A 27,613-nucleotide genomic window follows, 5' to 3' on the forward strand; every position below is an offset into this window, starting at 1 on the left:
TAAAAAAATAATTCATTTGAGAATCTAGTTCAGAGTAATTTCTGAGATTTCGATCAAAAGCAAAAATAAATAAAATAAAGAAACAAAAAGAACAGATATCAAATTTATTCATTCCCTTTATGCTGGAAGCAAAGAAATAGAGGCACTTTTTCCTCTGGGGGCGGTAATGCACAACGAAGTATCCACACTGCCGTAAGAGAAGGAGAAGAAGAAGAAGAAGAAGGAGGAGGAGAAGAAGAAGCAGAAGCTAACGTTGCTAACACGGAAGAAGGTGTGTGTCTTGAGTAGTATCGTTTAAACAAAACATTAAGGTGATCTTTTAAAGGTAATTGTACTGTTTTGAACGTAATTAGTTTGTACTACAACATACACGATGTACTAAGTAATATTGCTGTTATAGATTAATAGAAGAATTGGCGCATTTTAGCCGCAGTGGCAGATTCTCAGCCAGGTTAGCTGATCAACAAAGAAATGTTACTTGCGTATCCAACGAACATATTCAGGTTCAAGTCGATACAAAACAGAAATCCTGCTAAATGAATGAGGTTACACGGTCAATAAACCAAATATTTTAAAAAATTAACATTTAATACCTGCTAAATCTTGTTAGTTGTAGTCGCAAAGCGTCCCTGTCGTTTATATTAGCTTTAGCCTCCACATTTATTTGGTGTTGTTGCAGTTTTATTGTGTGACTTAATGTTTAAATAAATCTGATATTCTAGTCCGTGCATGTAAAGCTTTCAGTTAAGGCTACGTGTTAATCTTCATTTAGTGGAAAAACAAGTCTGGCCGGTTCATCGTAAATGAAGGCCTTTGAAACCTCGTTCTGAATAGTGTAAAAGAAAATCAACCTTTAGCAAATCACTGGAACTTGAATAGGCGTGCCAGTTAAAAAAAATCTTTAGTTATTTATCTTATCAGCTATTTGTATAGCTGATATTTAGAATACCAGTATTCTAAATATTTCACGGTGCATTTTTTTGTGTGTTTTCTATTGTACTATAACAAATTTGTTTTTAAATTTCCTTTTGTTGGATGATTTATTCCCCTCAATTTACACCGAAATTTTTAAAATAGTTGGATCTAAAGATCATACAAAAATTGCTTAGTTAAATTAAAAATATTTTTTAGGAATTGACTTGAGATGTTGAGAAAACGCTCACAATTATTCTGCTGTAATAGTGATTACAATAAAAAACAATTGAACTTTAAATATTTTATTCAGCTAAAAGGTTTGGTTAATTTGCTTTAGAAATTTTATTTTTACAATTAAGAACACCAGCAGATAGTCTGTGTTAAATAAAAAACAGTGTGCTCATATTTGCTAACTAGTTTAATAGACATATATAAAAGTCTTTATATATAATTATAATTTTGGAACGTAACTATTGAAAAACTTTAAGGACAGCATATTTAACAAAACCAGATAATCATCTTGAGTAAAATTCAGCAAGTCTTTTTTCAGACAATATTTTGCTATAAATCATTATTCTTATCATCCCTGCTCTGAACATTTTGCACATGATAAACTACTAATAACTACATTTTGCTAAAGTAACGTCTCTTCCTATAATAAAACATGGTGTAAATTACTGGTTGTCAAAGCATGTGCAAAACATTTCTGTGGTTATTAGCATGGAAGCTCCAGTAAGAGTCAGTCTCCCTTTCCTGCCAAAAGACAAAAGGACCAAAATTGTAAAACTTTTTAGTGAAGGGGAAAACGGCAGAAACAACTTATTTGACTATTTAAAAACCAATGTCTAATTCATTAGTTTTTTTAATAGTCCGTAAAATTTCTAATTAGGGTTTAGAAATATCCAAGGAATGTTTAGTAGTATGTAGGCTTAGAAATGTTGTAGCATTATGATAGTTACTCTGCTGCTTTCTCAACTTCTCTGAAGCACTTTAGGGTTTTATCTCTTTCTGCTCACAACATTTTAAGGTTTTGGTTCATTTTTATATGAATGCTAACGCTATGCAATAAGTTCAACTGCATAAAAATGCTGTTTCTTATTAAACATTTTTTACCCTCTTTTAAAGTTTCAGGCTTGGATCCAGAGTTCTGAGGCAATTTTTTCTTGACCTCGTCATTTACTACTATCGTGACTTTGTCTCCAGTTTACAGATTAGAGATTTACAGATCTTTGTCCAAATTAAGGAATTTGCCTCCAATGGACTAAGTGTATGGATTTGGAAGAGGACCATTTCCAAAGCTGTTTCTGAAAGCAAGAGATGCACTTACAGTCTGCAGTTGCCCCTATTCTGTGTCAGCAGTGCTATCCAGTCATTCAACATGTCTGACGGCCGGATCTATGTTGGAAATCTCCCCATGGACGTCCAGGAGAGAGACATAGAGGATCTCTTCTTCAAATATGGAAAAATCCGAGAAATAGAACTGAAGAATAACAGAGGAACTGTTCCTTTTGCCTTCATCCGGTTCGAGGATCCACGGTGAGTTTTCGGGACGGTCTCTGGCAAGTCGAATCAGAACCCCCTTGTTGGACAGCTTTGATTTTGTGGTACAACTCTACTCCAATAATCAATCGCCAGCAGGAAATGGATGGAGGCACCAAATCCAACTTTTGCCCACTGGGTGTATTTTGGTAAGGAGTTATTTGCTCTCTTCTCTTAGGGATGCTGAGGATGCTGTCTTTGGAAGGAATGGATATGCATATGGGAATTCCAAGCTACGTGTAGAGTATCCTCGATCCTCTGCTGTCAAAACTGGTCCAATGGGAGGTTTTGGAGGAGCAGGACAGAGAGGAAGGTTTGGACCCCCAACTCGAAGATCCGAATTTCGGGTCATAGTGACTGGTAGGTGGATGCTGTGACTCGTGGCCCAATGATATTAATCTCTGTTAGGCTGCGACGACAAATTAAAGGGACTGTTAGGAATATAGGAGTCATAGTCAGCTATCATTTCTTCTCTCTCATGGCGGACAGGAGGACAAGGGCCCAGTAAATGGACCCCAAAGGTTGTAGACAAATATTTCTCTTTCATTGTGGCGAGGAGGACATGGACACCAAAAGTTGTATACAGATACTTCTCTCTCTCATGGTGGACAGCAGGACAAGGGCCTGGTAGATGGATCCCAAAAATTGTAGACAAAAATTTCACTCTCTTTCCAGGCGGACTGGGAAACGAGGGCCTCATAAATGGACCCTAAAATTTATAGACAAATATTTCTCTCTTTTATGGCGGACTGGAGGACAAGGGCCTAGTAGATGGATCCAACGATTGTAGACAAAAATCTCTCTCTATCATGGTGAACAGGAGGACAAGGGCCTAGTAGACGAATCCAAGGATTGTAGACAAATATTTCTTTCTATCATGGCGGACAGGAAGACAAGGGCCTTGTAGATGGACTCCAACCACTGTAGGCAAATAATTCTTTCATTGAGGAGAGGCGGAAAAGGGCCTTGTAGATGGATGCCAAAAGTTGTAGACAGATATTTTTCCCTCTTGGAGGACTGGAGGACGAGGGTTTTGTAGATGGATGCCAAAAGTTTGACAAATATTTCACTCTCTCTCGCCGTGGACTGGAGGACGTAGTAGATGGATCCCAAGTGTTATAGACAGACATTTCTCTCTCTCATGGCAAACTAGAGGAAAAAGGATGCCAAAAGTTGTAGACGCATAATGAAATCTCTCTCTCATGGCGGACTAGAGGAAAATGGATCTCAAAAGTTGTTGACAAATAATTCTATCTCTCTCTTATGGCGGACTGGAGGACAAGGGAAATAGTAAAGGATGTCTTGAGTCATAGGCAGATATGTTTTCTCTTGGACTGGAAGTCAAGGGGACTGAGTGGATGAGATGAAGTCTGCTTCTCAGATCATGAAAACTGAAACTAAACAAAAACTGATCATGTTGCCTGAATAATCCTAAACTGCTGCTGTAGTGACTGGTAGGTGTAATTTTATCATTGTGTATTTTTTATCTGTTGTTTTCCACTCTCACAAAATGTCAACATAACACACAGTGCTGTGTAATATTGCGTATTCAGTCATGTTCCAACCACAGATTTCCATGTATTTTAATAGAATTTTGTATAGGATACAAACACACAGTTGTGACTGGGGAAAATACACGCTTCTTTTAAACATCTTCCAAGTCCAACTCTGAAAGCTTTTATATTCATATTTTAACTCAAAAATACATTATTTAGACTGTTTCAGGACTATTGTGATGGGCTAACGACGCAATTTTTGACAGTAGAGATGATATTCCACATAAGTCTTTGACACCATCACTTGGCAAGTATTGCCTATTTAGCTTATATGCTTTGGCCACTAGGGATGGGTCATCGTACAAATGTTATTTAAGCTTTTGGGATGGTTATCAAGTGCTCTCAGTGGTAAAAAATAATAATTAGTTGCCATGGCTAAGCACCAACTTTCCAGTATTAAAAGATCAAGACTTTTTGTGCCAGTCAATCACACAAAATCCTCATACGATACATTGATTGTGGTGGTTGTATGAGTAGATATGAGCAAATTCGCTTTTGCAATGCACTGTTTGTAACTAGGCTGCTTGTGTTATTTGTCCAGAAAGACAGAGATTTCATACAATTTGTACTATTCTGAATATGACAACAATTTAAATATCGGCAGTCTAAAATAATCATATGGTTTATAGCTACCGAAAACTTTAGCTCCAGGGTTTTTAATTATACTAAAGACCAAATTTTACATCTGGCCTGATAGGGACTCAAATGAAAAGTTGGTAGTTACAATTTAAAATGGTCTTATCACATTTGAAGTCAGTCTGCATTTTAAGCAACTGCAGCTCAGGAGTTGACATTACACTTATCAATAAGTAACTTCTTCAAAGTGAAACTGTAAATGATTAAAGAACCTCCAAATCAACTCCTGAATCAGTAAGCAAGCTAACATTTCAAGTGAGTTAATCAGAGTTTGCATTTGTTTCATAAAGAACTTCATGAGCGTAATTTTTAGAATGTCATTCAGGCTTCATTTTTAAAAACTTTACACTTTGGTTAACCAAACCAAATTTACTCCTGTTGTCATTTATTTCTTAAACTTTTTTTCATCCTATTAACCCTCCCCTCCAAAGGTTTACCATCTACTGGAAGCTGGCAGGATCTGAAGGATCACATGCGAGAAGCAGGAGATGTTTGTTTCGCAGATGTACAGAGAGACGGCGAGGGCGTAGTGGAGTTTCTCCGTAGGGAGGATATGGAGTACGCGCTACGCCGACTTGACCGGACAGAGTTTCGCTCGCATCAGGTATGTGGCATCAGTGATGGTCAGAACAGAAACTATTGTTCATATTTGTAATTTATTGAATTTTTTTGCAGGGTGAGACCTCGTATATCCGAGTTTATGAGGAGAGAGGCGGTCCCAACTGGGGTCGTTCACGTTCTCGTTCCAGATCCCGAGGCCGCTATTCCCCTCCGTATTTCAACAGAGGATCTCCCCCTCGCTACCCGTCACCTCCACGCCATCCCATGCTAAGGCATAGTCCGCCTCCGAGGAGGCATCCCCCACCTCACCATAGCCCACCTCCACGTCATTACAGATAGAGGCCTCAGAATTTACACAACATCTGGAGGAAATTTTTCAAATTTCTGCTTTTTAACCATTTTGTTTGTTTTACGTCAGACATCCTCGTCCCTATTTTGGTATAAATCCATTCCATGGCCAGAAAACCCACAACAGCCAACTCTTTCTGCAGCCTTTAAGATATATTTTTTCCTGTTTTTAATTTGAGTTATTTCAAAACAGGATTAGTAATTTTTAAGTTGACATTCTGATGTTTACTTTGGTACTTAATTTCTTGGCTGTTCACAAAAACCTTGTCAGAAACTTATTTTGTGTTTTTAAACTGATCAAATTAAATTTTCCACTTTAGATTTTTTTTTTTTTGTAGGGATTTTTTTCATTTTTTCCTCTCAATGATATTAATCATTTGTGAGCCTTATAGCTGATGTCTGGGAACCTGTTGTTTTCTTCTAATGTGTGAACAGTTGATTAAAGTGACCTGTAAGTTGAGTATAATTTGTTGTTCTTTACCAATAAAATACAAACTCTTCTTGGGTCAGTTCCATTCTTGAACAGGCAAATCTAATCCACAAAACATTTATATTTAAAAACAACTTTGTTCATAGGCATTCGGGAAAGCATGGAATTAAATAAAATTATTTTCCAGGATAGGATTTGTTATTTTATTTGGTTTCTAGCTAAAGTTTTTTGATCAGTCGCATTTAGGTGTACAAAGTGATAAAAACAAATCCAGAACAGTGACTCAAAAGTCTGCACACATTCTCTTCTTGCCAGTTTTTGAAACAAAAAAGTGAAACCATGGTAAATAAATTAAAAATCTTTTGCACATGTCATATTTGTCCTCAACAGTTTAAAAAACAAATTGTTAGGTTGCACACTTTTTTCTGCCATAATATGCATACATTGCTGTAAAAAGTGTTTATATTCCAGATACAGTTGCTCAGTAGGATTCTTTAGAGCTATTGTCATATCTCTGGAAAAATAATGCTTTTAACTGAAATGATGCAAATGGGTAAATCTCAGAAATATATATTTAAACCTTGTACTTTAATTGATGTTTGTGTTTATGAACTCTTAACTGATATAATTTTATTTCAACTAAGTTGGTTATGTCTCGTGCTAAAGGTGGAGAAACTTTAACATACCTTCATAAATATTGGCAGGTTTTTTTTCCTCCCATAAAATGCACACACGGCACATCAGATGCAAAATAGAATATTTTTAATACACAATAAATTAATTATACTTGGGACCATTTCAGAAGACAGAAAAAAATAAATATATTTCCATGAATATGCTTTGTTTTCATCATTATTTAGACTTAACTGATATACAGACATTGTATTGCATTTATTAAATATGTACCAGCTAAGTATTTATACAATAAATCTGCTTCAATACATTTTATATCTTCTGATCACAAAAAGCTACACACAAGAAGCGATATCCAGGCAGTTTTTAGTTTGTATGGGGACACGTTAGCGGTGATACCAAAACACTGGAACTTAAGCCACATCAATGAACCAACACAGGTGTGTATCGGATATTTTGCAATTGTGATGTAGCACAAACAGCGTTTTTATCTGATAAAACTGATCTTTTTCAAGATGTTATCTTTAGATATTTTCAAGTTATTAAGGTTATCTTCCCCCTCAAAAAAGGTGTCCATATGTCGGGGTCAAAATCTCCAGGAATAATGCACTCAAGGACATGCACTTCTATTAAATGTTAGTTTTTCATCTCTAAAAGTTGACATATGAGAAGAAATGTTTAAGAAAACTTTTCTGTGCTTTTTCTAGTATATGCATGAGCATTAGCAATCATTAGCAACTCAAAATATCATTGAATGTTTTAACTAAGATTTAGAGCAACATGATGAGTCATGGTGAAATACTTTGGGTGTAAAGTCATATAAATCAGGATTACTCTTCTTACATAAAGCCTCAGTGGTGAGCATGTAAACTTGTGTTTCGGAAAACAAGAACACAATATCATTACGGTGTAGATGAAGAGAAGAGAGATCCTGACTGCTAATTTTACCAGGATGGTTGGACAAAAATGAATCTGTTGGGAGATGGGAGTTTAATGTGTTTCAGATTCACAGTCATGTTTTTCACCTCTGAAAGTTATCCTCATGTCACTTGCCTGACCGTGCACTGAAGCTCAATCTGTTGATGCGCACTTGTTGGATTTAATGAGCGTCATCAGCTGATGTTTTCATCCTCAACAGCAACATACACAGAGCTCTGCTTCTTATGTAAGTTTATAGAAAAAGTGAATGCAATAAATGTCTGTAGGTGAACAGGTGGATTTCTGAGAAGCACTGGCCTGGACAGAAATAAAAACTGACAACTGAGTCAAAGTACAAACTCAAGCGAGCTGAATCAGCTCTAAATCAATGCTTAGGAGATGTCGGAGAATGAGGGAAGAAGAATAAAGGCTGAAGCTAGTGGAAATGTTTGAGCCATGTCTATAACCAAAATATGCACATTCATGCTGGGTTGCACCGAGTTTGGGTCCGCATGTTTTCAAGGCTTGAGCGCATCGGAGGCACAAGACAGAAGGTTAACTGTCCCAGGTCTAAAAGCAGAACAAGGATGTCTACATGCAATTTGTGTCCAAATTGCATGTCAAAATTGCATCATCAAAATTATGTAATGACACTATATCAAATGAACATTAATTTTTTCCACAAGATGATTAACAATGGCAGCTACAATTTAATTCTGAGAAAATGCTCATGGTATCAGGTGAAAAGACATATTTTAAAGAGAGTGATGAATTTGGTTGCTGTATCCCTGAAAACAAACTTCAAAGTTTAAGGCTAAATAACATCCTGAAGCAAGATCTACAAGGGCACATTCACTGGGTGAACAATAACACTTCAAAAATAAATCTACTGGCAATGCTTGGGTCTCCTGAATATAAAGAGGAGCAACTGGCAAGAGGTTGTTTTACAACCACAGTTTGAATAATGAGCAGCATTAATGACCTCCAACCCAACGCTTTAATGACGTCTTCATGTGCCAGGATCTTTGAAACAATGTTGTACATCAATCAAAGGGTGATGGGATGCAGCATCTTTAGTGTGACTTGTTAATGTTACTTGTTTTCTATGAGCGTCTGAACTTGGTGAACAAGTTCTCGGGCTTTCATCAAGACCTTCGGGACGTCATGCCGCTCCGCCATTTCTGAGAACAGAGGACAGGAGTTGGATTGGCTGGCAAAATACAACATGTCAATTATTTTAGTCTTCATTTCTGTCGACATAGTCATATAAAAAAAAAAAAAGCTTTCAAATAGAGACCATACAACTTGTTACTTTACGCATCAGTTTTAATATTTGCTCAAAGCAGTTATCTAACTGCGCTGCAAAACTGCGCTGCAAAAGTAACACTATTTCTCGACAATGTGCTATGTTGCTCTGAGAGTACATTGCTGTCTGACTGTTTTTATGCCTGTAGTTCCATCTACTTTTCACAATTCAAAAGGTAGATGGATTAATACAGGTAATACTTTAAGATCTTTAAGTTTCAAGTCAACAGCAAGATGGTTGAAATGTAGACATAACTGGGTTCTCCAACATGGAAATGATCAGAAAATGCGAAAACGCTGCGAAATTCAGAGTTCATGGTTGGAAATGAGCCAAGAGGGCTTCAGTATTCATCCTTTCTCATCTTACCATTGAAAAACTTGATGATGTCTGTGAAGTCCATGTTATTTTCCAGAATGATGTCTCGGTACATCTCCACGAGGGCAAGAGCGATGAAAAGCACAAAGTGCTCAGAAGATGTGTTCTTGGCTGCCCAGATTGTTTCCCACACAGAGAATACGTCATCATACACCATTTCTGTTTGGAAAAACAATAACACAGTCCCTGATGATCATACTTTATACAACATATGATGGATTGATAAGGTTAGATGATCAAACATGGACGATTCTAATATTTTCCTTCCCACCTCTTTTAAAGTCAAGAAGGAACCAACGGTAACAGAAGTAGAAGTGAGTGTAGTCTCCATTCTGCTGCATCAGCTCAAACAGTTCAGAGTCCAGGATCTGTCCATGGAGAACCAGAGAATCAGCATGAGAGTGTGTCAGGGCTTATATATTGATACAACCTGAGAATCTGACATAACCAGCGACAAACCTGTATGAGTGATCGCATATTGGCAAAGTGAGTGTCCATGGCACCTCCATGTGGAAAATTCTGGTTCATCCTCTTCATCAGTTCAGTGAAGCAGCTGAATGCCATTACCTCTGTGAACATTCCCCAACACAGACATGAACATACTCAACCAACATGGGTCCTGCATGTGCACTAATCTAAACTCAAAGTTTGCACTTTACATATTACTGACCATCATCCAGAATAACCAGAAGAGGAGCCAATAAATCACACATGCCCTGCACATATCCCGTCTCTAGATGCTGCCACACGTAACTGTAATGATAACCACATTTTCAATGTTTCATGAGATTCGCCCCTGGGAGTTGAAGCACAGCTTTATAGATATATGTAGAACAAATAGTAAGTCAAATTGCATTTGGTGTAACAATCTTCCTTTATTGGTGCCACAATTTTTAGGGAAATGCATAAAAGGCTTGAACAGCAAAAAGGAACATGAGAGTTGTGAATAACTTGACTCATCCTCTTTGCTAATAGGAAAACGTTTTTTGTAGAGGTTTCAATAAATAGAACATAATGGCAGTCAAACAATTTATTCCTTGACTAGGCCAGGCTGATCCCATAAGTATTCACTCTGAGGACATTTGCATTAGCATAATGGAGGACAGAATTCACTCCCTAAAAGTGGAAACATGGAATTGCCAGTGACAGAAAAATTTCATCTCAGTATGTCTTCAAATAAGATTGTCTCCAGTGATGACAAATCTTTTTTTTTTTTCCAGTGAAGGAAATGCCACCTTATACTATCACACAGCCTCCACCAAATGATGTTTGGTGGAAGTTTTCTTTGGCTTACCCTACAAACTCAAGTCTGGTGCCCAGTCCACAAATTTCTTTATAGTCCAATTGAACAATAAACAGATTTTTACTGATACTTGTTAGCATTGTTATAATAAAGAAAAGTTATTTATTTATCAGCGCAACAAATTTACCTGCACATGATGTTACGCAACCTCTCCAGATTCTCAGCAGTAAAGTACCAGTATGTTCTGTCGCAACGTCTGACATCTTTGTCAATGCGATGCAAGTTGATCAAGTACATGTCGAGTGTTTCTTGCTAAACAAAAAAATGATACCAAAGTTGTTAGTGTATGTTTGAAAAAGAGGTAAAGAATGTTTTTACACTGTGCAATGCTTACAGAATAGGTCTGTTCCTCTGAGGATTCTTCATATTTGGTCACACCTCCCACCTCTGCAGATTCTGGTTCAGTAAGCACATTGTCCATCTCAGCCTCTTCCTCAGAAAGACCCAGGTCAGTGCACTCAGGACTGGTGTTGCATGCCGTGTCCAGATGATGATCCTGGGCAAGCCTCTCTGAGGCCATTTTCTCCCTTTGGGCCAGGGAGATGGGAGGAGCAGCAAGCCCTATAAAAGGCCTGGGCTTAATGTCTTCTGAAGTTACACACGTTATCCCTGCAGGAATGTCCTCCATTTCCAAGGCAGAGGGGGAATCGTCTGAATCTACTGCGTCTGGGGACTGCCGAGAGTGACACGATAATGAAAAGCTGCCTCTTGAGGCAGTCTGCAGGGCATTTAGTACTTGTCTGACTGGAGAGTTTGAACCAGGTTTCTCAAGTTGAATCTCTGTGGCTTTTTTGGTTTCAGCAAAGTCACAAACAGTTGTTTCTGTATTTTCAGGTTTTTTAGAATCCTGTGGCTTTTTGTCACAGGATTCATCCTTTTCTCTTAATGTTTCTGGACAGGAGCTTTCCCCTTCCAGATCTTTGCTCTTGTTTGCTTGAAGAGTTAAAGTTTCTCCGAGTGGAGGTGCTTGGAAATATTCGTTGTGTACTTCTGTTTCCAGCTTCAGGACATTAGTGTTTTCTGGAGCTGACTTTACGGTCGTATTCATGTCTGCTTCTTTTACAACTTCATGAGTCTTGAGCTCTTTACTCTCAACTGCAGATGTCTCTTTGGATTTATTTCTTCCTGTCTCTGCAGCAACTTCACTTTCTCCATTTACCTCATTCTTTGGGATCACAGTTTCTTCCTCAAGATCTGGGAGTTTGATGTCTTGTCCAGCAGATTCACTGATTGCTGGGTCTGATACTGTGACAGTTTCTTCATTGACAGTTTCAGGTACTTTGGCTGCAGGTTCTTCTGTTAACTCAGGTACAGTAGCACTATCTGGAACTGGTTGTTCAACTGACACAGCAAGGGTGGAGGATTCACTGGTGGAAGGCTGTGGACCTTCTGCCATCTTCACAAGGCTAATTGGTGGCAATTCTTCACCTTCAGGCATCGGTTCGGCCTCAACTGATTCAAACACCTGGAAGACAAAAAGAAAGTATTAGAGAAGAAAATCATTCTAGATCCAAAAGTGAAATAGTCTGATGCCAATTACACCAGACATTGAGCAATTTAAGTAAAATGCTGTGTGTTTTATGCAATTATCTTACTTCAGCTACTTAAGGAAGTTGTTGACAGAAAATATATTTTGATTTAAGTTTAACTACATTTCAGAGACTTTAAAAAATATTGTGCCAAATTTGTTTATTAAGTGATGATTAGCAATTGAGTTGAAATCAACAGAAAATGTACCTGAGCACTGGTGCTGGAATCAGTGTGTGAGTGGGCGTTTTGTTGGTCTGAGCTGCTACTCAGAGATGACTAGAATGGAAGAATTACATGCAAGAAAAAAAATCAAAACTCTAATTATTTCTGCACTGTGGTATAAATAATATCTTTCAAGTTTTTTTTTTTCATATTGTGGCACTGATTACATTACATAGTGCATTTTATTAAATGTGCATAGGTCAAACTTACATCGGTGCTGATGGTGGAGTCCCGCTGTATGGGCCCCCGTTCTACGCTGGTTCCTGAGGAACATCGCGCGAGGGCCTCGGCGTGCTTCTCCCTCTCTCTCTGACGGACTATGACCTCACAGCCCTGCCACTCCTTCATTGTCTGTTCATACAACGCTCGCATTCGATCATCAATCTGAGCCACAGAAAATCCGTGAAAGCAGAAAATAAAACAACCCTAACAAGTACATGCGTATTTTCATATTTGAATGCAATATGAAATACCTCCAGTCTGGCTTTCTCAGTCATGCTGAACTGATAATGACCCAGCAGAAATGGCCAAACCTCTTTGCGAAGTGAAGATGCCACGCCACCAAAATACACAAGCCTGTGTATCTCCTTTTTCTCAAAAGCCTAAAAATGTTTTTATTCATGAATTAGCTTGCAGTACAAATAATAAACATTATTCCAGTACAGTGTATGTGAACCTTACAGAGCTGTCCTTTAGAAAACATTCCCAAACCTCCACAGAGAGACCACCTCTAGCATGACACGGTATATCTGGATCAACTATAGTGGTGTTCACCAGAGCAGAAAGGTGCGTCCGGACCGTGGATAAATGGCGGCAGTATGCAAGCCCTAGGGACAAAAAAAATATGAATTATTTCTCTCCCTTAAATCTGCGAGACTGGTTTTGCTAAAATTATGGCTAGTTTTTAATACTCACATCCATAGAAAGCACGAGAGATTATTTGGTATTTCATTGTGTCACAAAGGAGCTTTATAGGAGCCCTGGCAGGGTTGTAAAATTGAAAATGTAGTCAAGTGGAACAATTTGAATATTAATTGTAGTCAATCGTTTGAGCATATTTACCTTTCATGATTGCAGCCATTAGGTAAGGAGCCGTCAGAGGAGCCGTTCTGTGAGCAGGAGGAGCAGGAGGATTTTCTAGGCGTTGGCTGCCACATAGTAACACCCTGATCCATCATCTCAAGAGGCACTGCAAGGTACAGGAGCATTTATCATTTCATCTCTGTGTCAATCAGCATCAACAACAAGCACGCAGAAGGGGAAATGCAAACAGAATTTGGACATAAAGTTAACATCTTCAAAATACTTAGAGAAGATTTTTAAAAAAGAAGAGGGAACCAAATTGCAGCAGAGCATAAAGATGGAGATGCAGCAGATAAATAACTTTTTGTCCATGCAAAGGCACCATGCTGAAAAGAGGACCATCATGGGGAATTAATACAGACAACGAACAGACATCTGCAGCATTTTCAAATTAGAGTGAACTTAATTAGATATATGTATGCCTGGGGAAAATTGTTCAACTAAACTGAGATCAAATTAACAGAGCCAAGTAATTTTAGCTGTAATCTCTAATGACGTGTTATTGGATTATCACTAGAAGATTAAAGACACTTACTGAACTCCGTCTGATTGCCTGGGAAGAGGATCCGAAACACATAATCAGTAGCTTCATCCTCTTCCTTATCTGATACGGAATCACAAGAGCTGTGGGGACTTCTCCTACGGAGTTTGGGGAAAACCTTTCCCTGTAGAAAAGAGAGTAAAAATCTTAACTCGTTTGAAAATATACATGAAACATGTATAGTACCCTGATGTCTTTATAATGGATTTAGTTGAACCCAACTTTCGTCTCAACATTTGTCCAGGTGTTTCAGAAGTCCTATGAATTTATTTGTGAATGTTGACAGTTTTTTTCTTCTGGCTGTCAGTCCAGTAAGTTGAAAAAAAGTTGAACTTTCAAAATCTAGATTGGTGTATTTAGCTGTGTCTCTTTCTTCACCAAAAGTAGAGCCGTTTGCTTTCATGAACTTTGTTTATTATTTTTTTGTTGCTTTGCTTCTGCTTTGTTATAGGTTGTAATAACTCTGTGTAATCTCTTCGCCTTACTTTCCTAAAGAAAGTACTGCAAGATGAGTGTTTCTGTGATTAGCTGTTTGTTTCTTGTCTAAATATTTTAAAGAGCCACTGAAATAGTGAACATTTACTGCTCTGTTTGGTGTTTCACAGGAAGTACCTCAGACTCACTTGTTGACAGTTCTTAGTGTGGTTAATTTAATATAATCCTGAGTTTCTCTGTTTTCTCTCCCACAGAAAGTCAACTTGTCTCAGTCCTCCTGACATTTGTTATGTTTCTTTTGTTGGTGAAGGTATTGTTGTTGCTACTGTTAACTATGCCCATTATTCTCTTTTCTCCTGTTAAAATTGATTATTTGTTTCTACTGTCAGCAGTAGAAACTTAACAACTTGATGCCATTTGCCTGGCCCGTATGACCAATATGGCTGGATTGTAGTGGGACAGCTTTAATCAATCTGACTGATCTGAACTGAACATAACTTGGACCTGTTTGCCTTGCGAAGTGCTTTATGTGTATTCACATTTTATGTGAACTGCTGATAAGTAAATAAACTGATTTGAACTAAGTTTTCTAAGAATATCTGGGTTCTTTAGAGAAAAATTGTCTGTTTATTAAAAAGTTGGTTAGATTATGTTGTGCTAACCTTTCCTCTCTGATTCCAGAGTGGAGGGTCCAGCTGTCCGTGAGGTAGCAGGCCAGTCTCCAGACAAGTGAGAAACTGGAGCAGATGACCCCCTTTGGGAAAATGTAGTGGAGGTCTTTGGATTCCATCTTGACTCACCAAAACTACAGTACCACCGCTGTTTACTGAGGAATTCACCAACATAGAGATAAATAGCTGAAATTTGGAGGCAGGCACAAAAACCAAAGAGGAATTAGCATACTTTGTTGATGACAGTGAAGGTACACAATCTCCTCCAAACGAATTGTCATCGCATAATCCCAGAAAACACTGAAATACAAAGGGGAAACCAGTCAAAAATATGAAAAAAAGAAAATAACCTTTTTGTAATACAATACCGTTATACTGTTCTAACCTCTTTTCAGAATCAAGCTCCCCAACATTGCCATTCATCAACTGATTGGGAGTCCACTTCAGTGTCATGAGATCTGCAGTTTGATGAAGAGAAAGGTATCCTGGAATGGCCTCCATGCCATCTCTCTGCAAGCATAAGCAACATTTCTCATTGGAGTGTGATTAGCCAGGTATGTACGTTCTGTTGCACTGATTTAAGACACTCACTGGCTGCACCAGAACATTGTTCTTCCCAAACAGAAGAGTGGCTCGGGAGTTTTGGTGGAGGGACTCCACGTACTCTCTCACCCATGTGAGAGGTCGATCATCCATGCTACCACTAGACTGTCTCTTCTGGATCTGGTAGTTCAAGAAGAAATCATAAAACATAATCCTACGGAAATAGTGGTGAAGTTAATGGGAAGAATAAGCTGTCTGAACTTCATACCAACGCGGGCCTTCTGGAGGGAGAATCCTGCCGACAGTGGCTGCTGTGGATTCGATGCCGCTGTACAAGCTCATCAGCAGACGGATCTGTCCAGAAGTGGTCCGCTGTCTTAACTTTGGTGTACTCCAGTGCACAGGGCCCAACTAGAAAAATTAAGTTAGGTGTTTTAAATATTTCTTAATATTTATTTGCTAAGCTAAAGACTAGCACAATAAGGGAAAGTACCCAGTAGAGATGCAAGGATTGGTCCATCCACAGGATCCATCAGCATGGCTTCTTTATCATAAAATGCACTAAGGCAAAATGTGAAAACAAATTTGTACATGCAGAATGTTTTACAGTTTTGACAAAAAAAAGTTTTTACAATTCATAATGTAGTCACCTAATTTGCAAAAAAAAAAAACATGCTGAGGTACACTACATTGAAAATCAAGTGAAATTTTGAATAAAACATCAAATAGTAAGCTTGGATACATATAAACAGAAACAAAACACTATTTCTAGTTTCTTTGTTAAGAAAAAGAAACCAAAGCAAATCTTGGTATACAAAGAGCAATACTCTCAACTACAAATGCAATATTTAGCATGTAATACCTGCTGTTTTCCACCAAGTAAAGAACAATCTTGTCCAGGAGCTTCTCCATCAAAGCTGTTCTAATCCACAGGTGTTTCAGAGCTTGAGGAGGGAGGTTGGGTAACTTTGACTGCCGACTCCGGTCATTACTAAGAGACGAAATGTTCTGCTTGCTAAAGAGCAGAAAAAAAAACACACTGATAAAATCTACGTATAGGGGCAGGGACAATAAAACCACAAATATAGGTATCTTTAGAAGTATATGTACACTTCTAGAGATAAATATCGTCTCAAAATGTTTTTTTTCTTGCATCTGTCTTTTTATTCCTTGAACTTTTTCAGATATTATTATGCTATTACCTCATATTTCAATGTGTTTTAAATGAAATTGGAAGTGATTGGCCATTACAAAGTAATGCGTTATAAGGAAGTGTGAAGAAACGACTCTATAAGACTCTTACGAATAAAAATCTGAAAAGTGTGGTATGAAATTTTCTAGTTTTCAAACCCCAGATTTGTGAAGTGTGTGGCTACTTGTCGAAGCTCCATGGCATTCTCAATTCTTCTGCAGCCTCTAATAGCTTTTCTTAAAACATTTTCATGTATTTTATATATATAGATCCATTCATTAGTTCCTACTGAAGAAATCCATTCTGACAACATGATGCTGCCACCACCATGTTTAATGTGTTCACAATAATTTGCAGTTAGTTTTTCCTCACTTTATCAAGTACCTCAGTTTCAATGATTTAAACAACTCCATCTTATTTTTCTTTGACCAACACTCTTAAGGCAGCCCAATGTCTACAAGATGTAACGTACACCAAACTGTTGTATAAATAAAATAAATGCTCAAAATCAAATAATAATTAAAAAAAGCATACTGGCATCACTTTTCAGTTCATGATAAGGTTGTATCAAATCTAACTAAAAGAGTACAAATGGCTAAATAGAAGTAAAGTATTCAGAAGTCATTTCACCTGTTTTCAATAAGCTGCTCCAGCTCCTGGACCTTGCGACAGAGCTCCTCAGCAGGAGAAAAGCTCTTTCCCACCTTCATAAAGAGTGCAGCGACCTTATTACTGCACAGCAGGCCTGCAATTCGACGCTTCAGACCATGCAGCACGCATGCCTCTACAACCGCTACAAACACACAATCATACACACAGCTTTAGTCGGTACGAATATTCCACTTTATTTTATTACGCAGATTTGTTTTTTCATGAACAATAAAGTTTATCTTTCTGAAAGTCTGAAGTAGTTTCATTCCCATTGCGTTTTTTTTTTTAATTATTATTATTAAAAAATACCTGGGAAGGAAAAGTGCAGCTTGGACACGGAAAAATACACTGAAATCCTGGTTGTCCATGGTTGCTAGGATATGAGAAAGGTGAATCACATGTGTCTCACTTCTGGTTAGCATCAACACCTTAGAAAGATGTCAGTCTGCTCTAAAATACGCTGCAGCTATCTATCCACCCACCCATCCTAGTAAATATGAATAGACATAATGATAGAAAACAAACCATTCAGGCTTGTGTTGCCTAAACAAATTGCACATGACCTTTAGGAGGTTGTGGATAAAATCGTAGGCGGTGGCAGGGCTTGACACATCTGTACTGTTGTAGAAAAGACTGTCATTTAAAGTCCAAGGTTTTAAAATGCAAGCCAAAGGTTGCCTATTTCCAAGCTGTAAATGTTTATTCTGTTAATCATGAGTGTTGCCAGACAAAAGGAATAGCTTTCGCTGCATGTTGCAAGGCAATAAAAATAAGCAGCAGAAAGATGTTTACCGCAGAAGGAGATAATGTGGCTGCTGTCTGCATGCACAAATTTCCTTGTTACTGCTTCCTCCATTATTTGCTTCACCTAAAGAAAAGAAAAGCACAGTTTTTGTTACTTCTAAAAGTATTAACAAAGATACCTTTAGTAAATACAATATGATTTTACATCCAAGGTAGGAAGTTTTGTGTACTTTTCTTTGCAGGATTTCTTTAATTCAGTACTACCGGAGTGTTTTTTTTAGTACAAACATTCAGCTAAATGTCTCACTAAAGTATCCTGATCTGACTTATGTCCAGACTTTGACTAGGACACCCTAAAATCCTTCAGCTTTTATGTTGTGTAAATCAGAGGTTGACTTGCTTTTGTACATCAGCATCCTGCCTTTTGTATTTTGCTTGTGTTATTTTTGTTTTGCGTTTAGCTTTATTTGATGGTTTGAAAAGTTTAAGTGTGATGGCTAGTAAAAACGGAACACATTCGAAAGGAGAGAAGCAGTTCTTCAACTGTGCCAAAGATTCTGGAATGAATACAAGAGACAGCAACAATAGCAAACACAACAGGAGGTGATGGTAAAATGGAAACAGCATCCTTATCTTCTGAGAATATCTCTGATTAGAGTTTTAGATCTCTTATAACGACATTTGGTGTTTTCCTTCAAAAGGATAAGTCTAGCAATTAAACTTTTCTGCAGCTCTGCAAGATATGCCCACCAAATGTGAGATGCATGTCTCTCGCATTATCAAATAACACCAAAACATTTCAATCTGTTACAACGGAAAGGGAAAAAACCCCACAAAATTCTGTCCATTTTCCCGTAAAATTACATTACACCACATTTAAAGCACAAGCTAAGAATTATCATCCGAGTGAAAAAAAATATTTTCTTAGGCTTTCCTAAAGGCAATTTCCATGAAAACTGGATTTTAAAAGACTTCTTGGTTCATTTCCCATCTGTGCAAATGTGCAGGCTTCCCAGGGCAAAGTGCAAAAGATATAAGTTTTGCTTTATCCAGACTGAAGTAACTGTACGATATCAGTGAAATCCTCTGGCTCTTGAGGCTTTTGGTGGAAAGACTTGAAAAGCTATACATCCTTTTCCTTCTGCTTAACAACCATAAATGTCTTTCTCTTGGTTTACACCAAGAGAAAGATCCATTTTCCAATAAAGCACTAAAGTAGAGGGACAAAATGTGGAAAAGGAAGGTAAATGACATAAAAAAAATTTGCAAGGTCAATTTTTGTCATTTTACATTTATTTAATACTTTTAATTACTGAATTAAGACAGTTTGTACTTATGAAATAGAAGAATGTGTCAGAGTCTGATTCTGCATTTAAACCACGAAAGAAAATTTAAAGTTATACAGCCAAATGATCGCTAACTGCTGCATTTCCAAGTCAGTGTAAATTGTGATAATCCCTAGATGAGCAGAAATAAAAAAGTATATATGGCTTGTACGTAAATTACAATGTATTGATTACATGTTTATGTGTCGGGATTGTACCAATTGCAAAACTACATGCCATTATATATTCAAAAACTGTGGTTCAGTTCATTAATGCACCTAATAAGTACAGCTTAGGGTTGTGTTTGCCTCTAATTTATGCATAATAAAGAAACATAATTAAGACTTCTGCTTCTGTGCAGATCTATATATTGAAGCTCAGCCCCTCCCAGCTGCAGAAGCATAGCTACAAGAGTCATGGATTTATTTATTTTTTTTCAAGAAGCGGTGAGTCACAGGTGAGGGCGAGCATGAACGCAAAGAAAAAAGTCTGCAGGTTCCAGATTGTCTAAGGCATGGATAAAATCCACATTTGTCTTTTCTTCGGGAGGCAGAGAGTCACCGCTCAGTCTGAATGCAGTGTCGGCTCCCTTGTTCTACAGCTTTTTGTGCAAAAACAAACAAGCTACCTGGATAGTGCCGCTGTTTGGAACATCTAAAATTAAACAGATGGCAAGGTCACAGCTGCAAGTTTGGAGCACTGGCGTGGTTCTTGTGGTTTTATGGACTATTATTTTCTTGCTTAGATGCAGGTCTTGCAATAAAAGAGGCAAATCGGGGCATGGTTTCTTTTAAGTGCACGATTTACAATCATCACTTGTATTATCGTCATCATTACCATCACCACCATCGTCATCAACAACATCTTACGCCAATCCAACCTTCACCAGGAAAAAGACTGGGCGATTTTATTTGGGATCACAACATCCACATCTATTTACAAAGCGGGGGGAGAAACCACCAGGTTTATCATGAACAGGCCTGTGGGGTTGCCAGACCCACTGAGCGACGTCCACACACACGCGCGCGCGCGCGCGCACACACACACGCACACACGCATTGCTTAAAGCTCCGGTAAACACGAAAACAGACGCGCAATAAAGAAGTACCCAATAATAACGTCAATAATTTGTTTTTGCAATGTCACGAACCTCCTTCTTCACATTGCGGAGCAGTTTCTGTCTCGTCTCGGCCTCTGTCACAAGAGAGAACATGGTGATTATGCTGATCAGATCCTGTCTGCGTGAAAAAAGGAATGATGATGATGAAGAAGAAGAAGATGATGATGATGTTGATGATGATGCGCGGCGGGGGCCGAACCTCCCATCACTCCGGGCTCGATGAGCGCAGCTTTCTGGGAAACGTCTGGAAAGCTGTGCAGGCGACACGAGTGGAAGAGGAGAGAGGCTCTGCTCTGCGCTCAGATCTGTTTCCAGCGACTAAATGAAACCTATGCGCTGCCTCTCCACGAACCACCACCCCTTTAAAGCCACAGAGGCACCGTGAACCCACGCTCTCACACAGCCGTGCACTGGCAGAACTGGCCGATGTTTAAACAAAAAAGAAATATGTGCTTCATTAATCCTCTCTTCTCTGTTATTGGGATTTAATTTGACAATATTTCTGCACAGCAGAACTAAATAATTTGGCCCCATTTACTGTTTTATAGCAAATAGAATAGAATTAAACTTTCTTGTCATTTCTTGTCAGGTGAACCTGCAGCAACCCAGCCAGCACACCTAGGTGGGCCCCGTATGGGATATAAGTGGGCAGGCAATATGGGTCCCAAAAGGGTTTGTCCACGGTTTCCATGGTGGCCCCACATGGGTTTGCCCAAGTAGATTTTAATGGGTGCTGACTGGGTTTTCAGTGGGTCCCACATGGTTAACTCCCATGAGGCCCATCTGTGGCCCACTAGGGTGCTGTCAGGAATATTTACCTGGGTCCCAATTGGGTCTGAACTGGGCTAGAATATGGGTACCAAGTGGGTTTGTCCACGGTTTCCATGGTGGCCCCACATGGGTTTGCCCAAGTAGATTTTAATGGGTGCTGACTGGGTTTTCAGTGGGTCCCACATGGTTAACTCACATGAGGCCCATCTGTGGCCCACTAGGGTGCTGTCAAGAATATTTACGTGGGTCCCTATTGGGTCTGAACTGGCTAGAATATGGGTAACAAGTGGGTTTGTCCACGGTTTCCATGGTGGCCCCACATGGGTTTTGCCCAAGTAAATTTTTATGGTGCTAACTGGGTTTTCAGTGGGCCATGTGGTTAACTTACATGAGGCTCATCTGTGGCCCACTAGGGTGCTGTCAGGAATATTTACCTGGGTCCCAATTGGGTCTGAACTGGGCTAGAATATGGGTACCAAGTGGGTTTGTCCACGGTTTCCATGGTGGCCCCACATGGGTTTGCCCAAGTAGATTTTAATGGGTGCTGACTGGGTTTTCAGTGGGGCCCATGTGGTTAACTTACATGAGGCTCATCTGTGGCCCACTAGGGTGCTGTCAGGAATATTTACCTGGGTCCCAATTGGGTCTGAACTGGGCTAGAATATGGGTACCAAGTGGGTTTGTCCACGTTTCCATGGTGGCCCCACATGGGTTTGCCCAGTAGATTTTAATGGGTGCTGACTGGGTTTTCAGTGGGTCCCACATGGTTAACTCACATGAGGCTCATCTGTGGCCCACTAGGTGCTGTCAGGAATATTTACCTGGGTCCCAATTGGGTCTGAACTGGGCTAGAATATGGGTACCAAGTGGGTTTGTCCACGGTTTTTCCATCTTGGCCCCACATGGGTTTGCCCAGTTGATTTCATGGGTGCTGACTGGGTTTTCAGTGGGGCCCATGTGGTTAACTTACATGAGGCTCATCTGTGGCCCACTAGGGTGCTGTCAGGAATATTTACCTGGGTCCCAATTGGGTCTGAACTGGGCTAGAATATGGGTACCAAGTGGGTTTGTCCACGGTTTCCATGGTGGCCCCACATGGGTTTGCCCAGGTTGATTTCAATGGGTGCTGACTGGGTTTTCAGTGGGGCCCATGTGGTTAACTTACATGAGGCTCATCTGTGGCCCACTAGGGTGCTGTCAGGAATATTTACCTGGGTCCCAATTGGGTCTGAACTGGGCTAGAATATGGGTACCAAGTGGGTTTGTCCACGGTTTCCATGGTGGCCCCACATGGGTTTGCCCAGGTTGATTTCAATGGGTGCTGACTGGGCTTTCAGCGGGACCCAGATGCCTTAATCCTGTAGGAACAATTCTCATCTAACCTGGATGTGAATTACATTCATAGATATGCAATCTTGATCAACAATCCAAAGTCTAGCTTAAAACGTGTTCAAATAAAAAATAAAAAAGAGATGAAAAATTTATTTTGCTCAAGGCTTTTATTTAGTAATTTAAAATATTGTCAGGAGTTATTTTTTACCTCACTACAGCAATTATTAGAACTTCATTAATACTCAGGGAATGGTGCCACAAAAAGAAATCTGCAATTATTCACGACATCTTTGAAAATAACAGAAGCTAGTTTACTATAACAAACTTATAAACAGATCTATAAATATATCTATAGATGCACACAAATAAAGACACCTACATATTTTCCTACAGGTCTATAAATGTATACATCTAAATACTATCTATATAACTTTATACACGTATATTCACATTGATACACACAATGTGAATATACACACCTATATAGATCTTTCACAATACATTTTTGTTAAACATTTTTAAAAAATAACCTACATGCCATATGCATGCTTAAATTTGAAATCTCTCATACTTTACTGAAACTGTCCATCTTGAAAGACCTCCCCAACCTGAGTTTGAACTGGCAGTCTCTCTAGTCTATTTCCACTTCCACTCGGGCTCCAGTAAACCACTTCGAGAGTCTTTGCTGTATGCTTGTGTGATTCTGTAGATGGATAATTTCTTTTAAGTCCCCTGAAATAACAAGCAAAGGTAGAAATTGTATTAGTGTTTCATTTTAGCACAATGTAACATTCATGAGATTTGCATCTCCCCCTTCATGGGGCAAAAATGCTTGCAGAGATATGCCATAATCAAAAGGACTCTTGAGTCATCATTATTATGTACAGAAACTATATTCTTACTGTAAATTTAAAATATATCCATCTATATAAATCAACTACTAGGTTCTATCGTGGTTTTGTGGTTATTTTAATATTGTTTGAAATGCAAACAATATTACCTTCAAATTTTTAAGTTCTTAACAACAGTGAAAGAATACTGTTCAAATAAAACCAAAAATTGAAGACTCAATTTTTAACCTAAAAACATTACTAAAAATAACAAACAAAAGCATAAAACAACCAAAATAAATTAACATATGTTTAAGAAAGAAAAGTGAAAAAAAAAAGTTACTCTGACAATAAAAACTGATATTTACCATGCAAAACATCAAAGAGACGCAGGTCCAAGAGCTTGTTTCCAATGTTGGCCAAAAAGGTTGAACTGGACTTCCAGTTCATGGGACATGAGGAATCGCACAGCTGGTTGTATTGTGTCATCTAAGGATGCTCCTCCAATTTCTGTAGCCATGGCAACCTTAAGTACAATGACAATAACAGGACAACATTTTGTTTTTGTTCATCAGTTTGTCATTATATCACTCTTATGTGCTTAATTTCACTAACATATTAATCTACCTTTTTCAAATCATTATAAAGTGATCTTCACACGCTGATCCTCTTGAAGCCTGCAAAAATATATATTTTATTAGTGCAATATAACATTTAGACTTTTCAAAAAAATAAAAAAATTAAGGCAAAACAGCCTTTGTATAGATTAACTACTGAAGCCTTATATTGTAAACACTGAACAGTTTTGCAATTATCCTAATTTCTTTGTTAACGTGACAGGACTAAGACAGTAGTATTACTCTTAAGAGAAGTTTAGAAAATCACTATAAATGTAACTAATAAAGCCTAAAACATTGTACATATAAAAAAATTAGAGCTACAATTAAATATAAGTACATTTCACATAACTGCTAGCTAAATATTGCAAAAATATCAAAAAGAATTTCTTCATCTTTCAATATTTGTTTCAGGCTTGGCCACTGATTGACATGATGGGTTTCAATTTACGGACATGCAGTAACCACACGTTGGATAGGGATGAGTGAGTGATTTATTTACAACAGGACAAAATAAAATCTATTTCCCGGACATCAGCGGAAGGGTGAGGACCACTCGACCAGGTTGGCCTGAAACGAGAACTTAGTTATGACGGGCTTAGAATGAGTGATCGGAGGGGAAACAGGAACAGGCTTACTTCGGTGCGGGTCTTTCGAGGCGTGGGTGTGAGATGCCAGGTTCCTGAGAGAGGGTGTGCAGCGGTTCCGAAGGTAAATGCGAGGTGGGAATGGAAGAGAGCTGGAAGCTCGAAGGGTGGAGTGGAGGCAGTGGAATCGGCGGAGCGAGCAGGCAGGTATTCACTGGTGAGTTCTCGAATGAGGCGACAAAACCCCTAGGATCGAACAAACACAGAGACCAGGTGACTTCTAGTAGACACAGAAACATTCTCAGAAAACTGTTCACAACAGGAGAGGCCAGAGTGACTACCGGTGTATGCAACCATCTAGCATACACCAGTAGAATCTTCAGTCAATCTAGCGTAGACTGAAGATTCTGCTGCTCCTCCACCTGTGCCAAGCTCCACGGGCTCCTCACAAAGATCCTCGCTGAAATAAGATGCGACACTCACATACACACACAGGAACCCTGACACTGATGACTACTCTAGACCAACACAATAGCGGCAGATTGAAATAAACTATGACATAACAAAACGCTTTAAAGTGTCACACAACAATTAAAAAAAGAATTTAAAAATATGAACTACAATGCCTTCATCCTATTTACAAAAAACCTTTTAGGCCCAATATACTGAAACCACATGGGCCCCATATAGTGTTCCCATTTCTGTCCCATGCCCAGTTAGCCCACGTTAATGCTGAATTGGGCCCATACATTTAACCCAATTGAGCCAACAATATGAGTCCCATTTCGGTTAACCTTTTGAGCCTCACGCAGTTGGCCCAGATAAAACCCATGCCCTCTTATCATTACCTATATAGCCCAAAGCTAAACGATTCAATGCAGTTTTATTGAAAAAAACGACAATAATAATCTTGCATGGGTCCCAGCCAAACCAGCCTGAATCCATACATGAGACCCACCCATGCATGCTGATGTGACTGTGAGAAAGATTATTAAAAGCCCAAGTACATAGAATGAAAGCACAATAGTTACTCTTTTTAAATCATACAAATGGTTTTATTGTGTCCAGACACTTTGTAACAACCTCTGCTAGCAACATAGATTCTTCAGTGAACCGATTTCATTCTGCCTCGTTGGCGCTCAAATGAACCAATGGCAGCTCAACAAATAGAATGGCGGCGGTATTTGAAAATGGTTTGGCCCACAACGCTGCGTTTGAAATCGGTCTGCACTAAAATCTGCTTATTGTGTGTAGCTGTGTGTGTTAGCAATATCAGAAAAAGTATCACCCTAAAGAAAAGCAAAAATAACAATAACAATTAAGCCTCTTTTGGGGTACTGTCGTCCGATTTGTTACGAGCAACAATTTTTTTGACAAGCGATTTAAAATCTCTCCCTAAAATTTGGTACTAGGTAAAACAGAAGAAATGTACTTACAGATTCTTTCGTAGATCAGCCAACAGGCAGACTCCGCGCCAACGGACTGATGAAGAGAACAGGCTTGATTTTGAAACCCCATATCCATCCGCGGGTCATTTTACGTTTTCCAAGAAACACAAGATTAATTTTTGAGAGTGCTACATCGGTTTAACAAATGTAAAACCGATGTAGCAAAAGTTCTCAATGTAAATAAATACATTTCGTTGTCCTCCTTATTCAAATATGTTTTGGAACTATTTTCTTCAGTGGATGTGTAAAGTGCCTACCGGTACTTCAATTCACCAACCTTTATTGGCATCGGTGCCTCAGAGCAAACAATGAACAAAAAGGTAATTGGAACCAAATGAATCATTAACAGAAATGTTGTTTTTTTTTTTTTTTTTTTTTATTTATGCTGATGACTTGGAAAATGTTTGCAGATATATGAAAAAACAGATGCTCAAAATTTTACTCTTGTCTCTCACTTATGAGTTTTGTTTGAATTTATTTTCTAAACACATAGTATTTTTCACAATGGTCTGATCTGAACTATTTCTCCAAATAAAACTTAAATCCTGCTCCGAACAGGCTAAACTCTATGGATGTCTAGACATCCAATTGATAAAAAAATAATAATAAAAATAAAATAAAAAGTTATTATTATTAAAAATAAAACAAGGACTAAAGCTCAACCATGACCACTCTGTGCTTAATTTTGAGTAAGCACCAGAATATGAGTTTACGTATATATTTCAAACAGATTATTTCAAAAAAAATGTTTTAAGACATTCAGACTGCAATAATAAAATGAAAAAAAAGTTAGGGGTTCAAAGTGTAGCAAGAGCAATACTGAACTGGCTTTTGCTTTGACATACAGTGAAAAGTTTGAAAGTGACAGGGTAACCACATTGTCGATTAAAATGTTCTACAATTTTGTCCCATTTAGACCATGAAAAAAAGTACTAGGGGCTACATTTTCCTGCCCAGGTCCAACCCATGTATGGTTAGCCCATGCTCATGTCATGTTAGTTTAATGTGGACAGCCCACATTGGGCTTCTCATGTGGGGCCCATGATACTGAAACCACATGGGCCCCAAATAGTGTTGCCCATTTCTGTCCCATTTCCAGTTAGCCCACATTGTTGCTGAATAGGGCCCATACATTTAGCCCAAATGGGCCAGCCCATAGGGGTCCCATTTTAGTTAACCATATGTGTCCCATGAGGTTTGCCCAGATAAAACCCATGACCACTCATTACCCATATGGCCTACTACAAACCCAAGGGGGGCCCACTCATGCGTACTGGCTTGGAGACTGGACTGGACTGTTCTAGCATAAAATAATAACATGAAAAAATGTTAAGGGTTCAAAGTGTGGCTAGAGCAATACTGAACTGGTTTAAAAAAATAAAGCATTGTAGAATTATTTTTAATGTTTTAATATCCTGGTCCTCTGGAAGCCTAGTGTTTGTAAATGAGCC

At 38.6% G+C, this 27,613-nt stretch overlaps 2 protein-coding genes and 1 long non-coding RNA gene across 9 annotated transcripts; 1 reads left to right on the forward strand and 2 right to left on the reverse strand.

Moving 5' to 3' along the window:
- The first annotated feature begins 212 nt into the window (after window positions 1-212).
- srsf9 (serine and arginine rich splicing factor 9) lies at window positions 213-6,055 on the forward strand. 4 transcript variants are annotated; one of them, XM_055040128.1, is made up of 5 exons: window positions 213-325; window positions 2,275-2,451; window positions 2,633-2,814; window positions 5,078-5,250; window positions 5,322-6,055. In XM_055040128.1, exons 2-5 carry the CDS (start codon window positions 2,294-2,296, stop codon window positions 5,544-5,546), a joined length of 738 nt encoding a protein of 245 aa, XP_054896103.1. In that variant the 5' UTR covers window positions 213-325; window positions 2,275-2,293; the 3' UTR covers window positions 5,547-6,055. The 4 variants fall into 4 exon arrangements, with proteins under 4 accessions (XP_054896103.1, XP_054896104.1, XP_054896105.1 ...); XM_055040129.1 differs by having other exon boundaries at window positions 221-325; window positions 2,272-2,451; XM_055040130.1 differs by having other exon boundaries at window positions 221-271.
- Window positions 6,056-6,730: 675 nt separating this feature from the next.
- sgsm1b (small G protein signaling modulator 1b) lies at window positions 6,731-20,900 on the reverse strand. 3 transcript variants are annotated; one of them, XM_055040124.1, is made up of 25 exons: window positions 20,777-20,900; window positions 20,608-20,651; window positions 18,181-18,256; window positions 17,368-17,530; window positions 16,408-16,560; window positions 16,039-16,106; window positions 15,814-15,956; window positions 15,594-15,725; window positions 15,388-15,512; window positions 15,235-15,302; window positions 14,994-15,157; window positions 13,891-14,020; window positions 13,335-13,461; window positions 13,188-13,252; window positions 12,954-13,099; window positions 12,746-12,874; window positions 12,483-12,656; window positions 12,258-12,326; window positions 10,855-11,985; window positions 10,648-10,772; window positions 9,888-9,970; window positions 9,677-9,786; window positions 9,489-9,585; window positions 9,209-9,376; window positions 6,731-8,717 (listed from the first exon to the last, which is right to left on the reverse strand). In XM_055040124.1, exons 1-25 carry the CDS (start codon window positions 20,781-20,783, stop codon window positions 8,629-8,631), a joined length of 3,786 nt encoding a protein of 1,261 aa, XP_054896099.1. In that variant the 5' UTR covers window positions 20,784-20,900; the 3' UTR covers window positions 6,731-8,628. The 3 variants fall into 3 exon arrangements, with proteins under 3 accessions (XP_054896099.1, XP_054896098.1, XP_054896100.1); XM_055040123.1 differs by having other exon boundaries at window positions 20,608-20,695; XM_055040125.1 differs by lacking the exon at window positions 20,777-20,900 and having other exon boundaries at window positions 17,368-17,441; window positions 20,608-20,694.
- Window positions 20,901-23,033: 2,133 nt separating this feature from the next.
- LOC129366291 (uncharacterized) lies at window positions 23,034-26,031 on the reverse strand. 2 transcript variants are annotated; one of them, XR_008606603.1, is made up of 4 exons: window positions 24,766-26,031; window positions 24,138-24,187; window positions 23,879-24,036; window positions 23,034-23,412 (listed from the first exon to the last, which is right to left on the reverse strand). It is a non-coding gene; the product is annotated as an uncharacterized LOC129366291 (long non-coding RNA). The 2 variants fall into 2 exon arrangements; XR_008606602.1 differs by lacking the exon at window positions 24,766-26,031 and having other exon boundaries at window positions 24,138-24,573.
- Window positions 26,032-27,613: the final 1,582 nt, after the last annotated feature.

This window comes from Poeciliopsis prolifica, unplaced genomic scaffold, assembly GCF_027474105.1.
Source record: "Poeciliopsis prolifica strain line A6 unplaced genomic scaffold, Auburn_PproV2 SCAFFOLD015, whole genome shotgun sequence".
NCBI classification, from domain to species: Eukaryota; Metazoa; Chordata; class Actinopteri; order Cyprinodontiformes; family Poeciliidae; genus Poeciliopsis; species Poeciliopsis prolifica.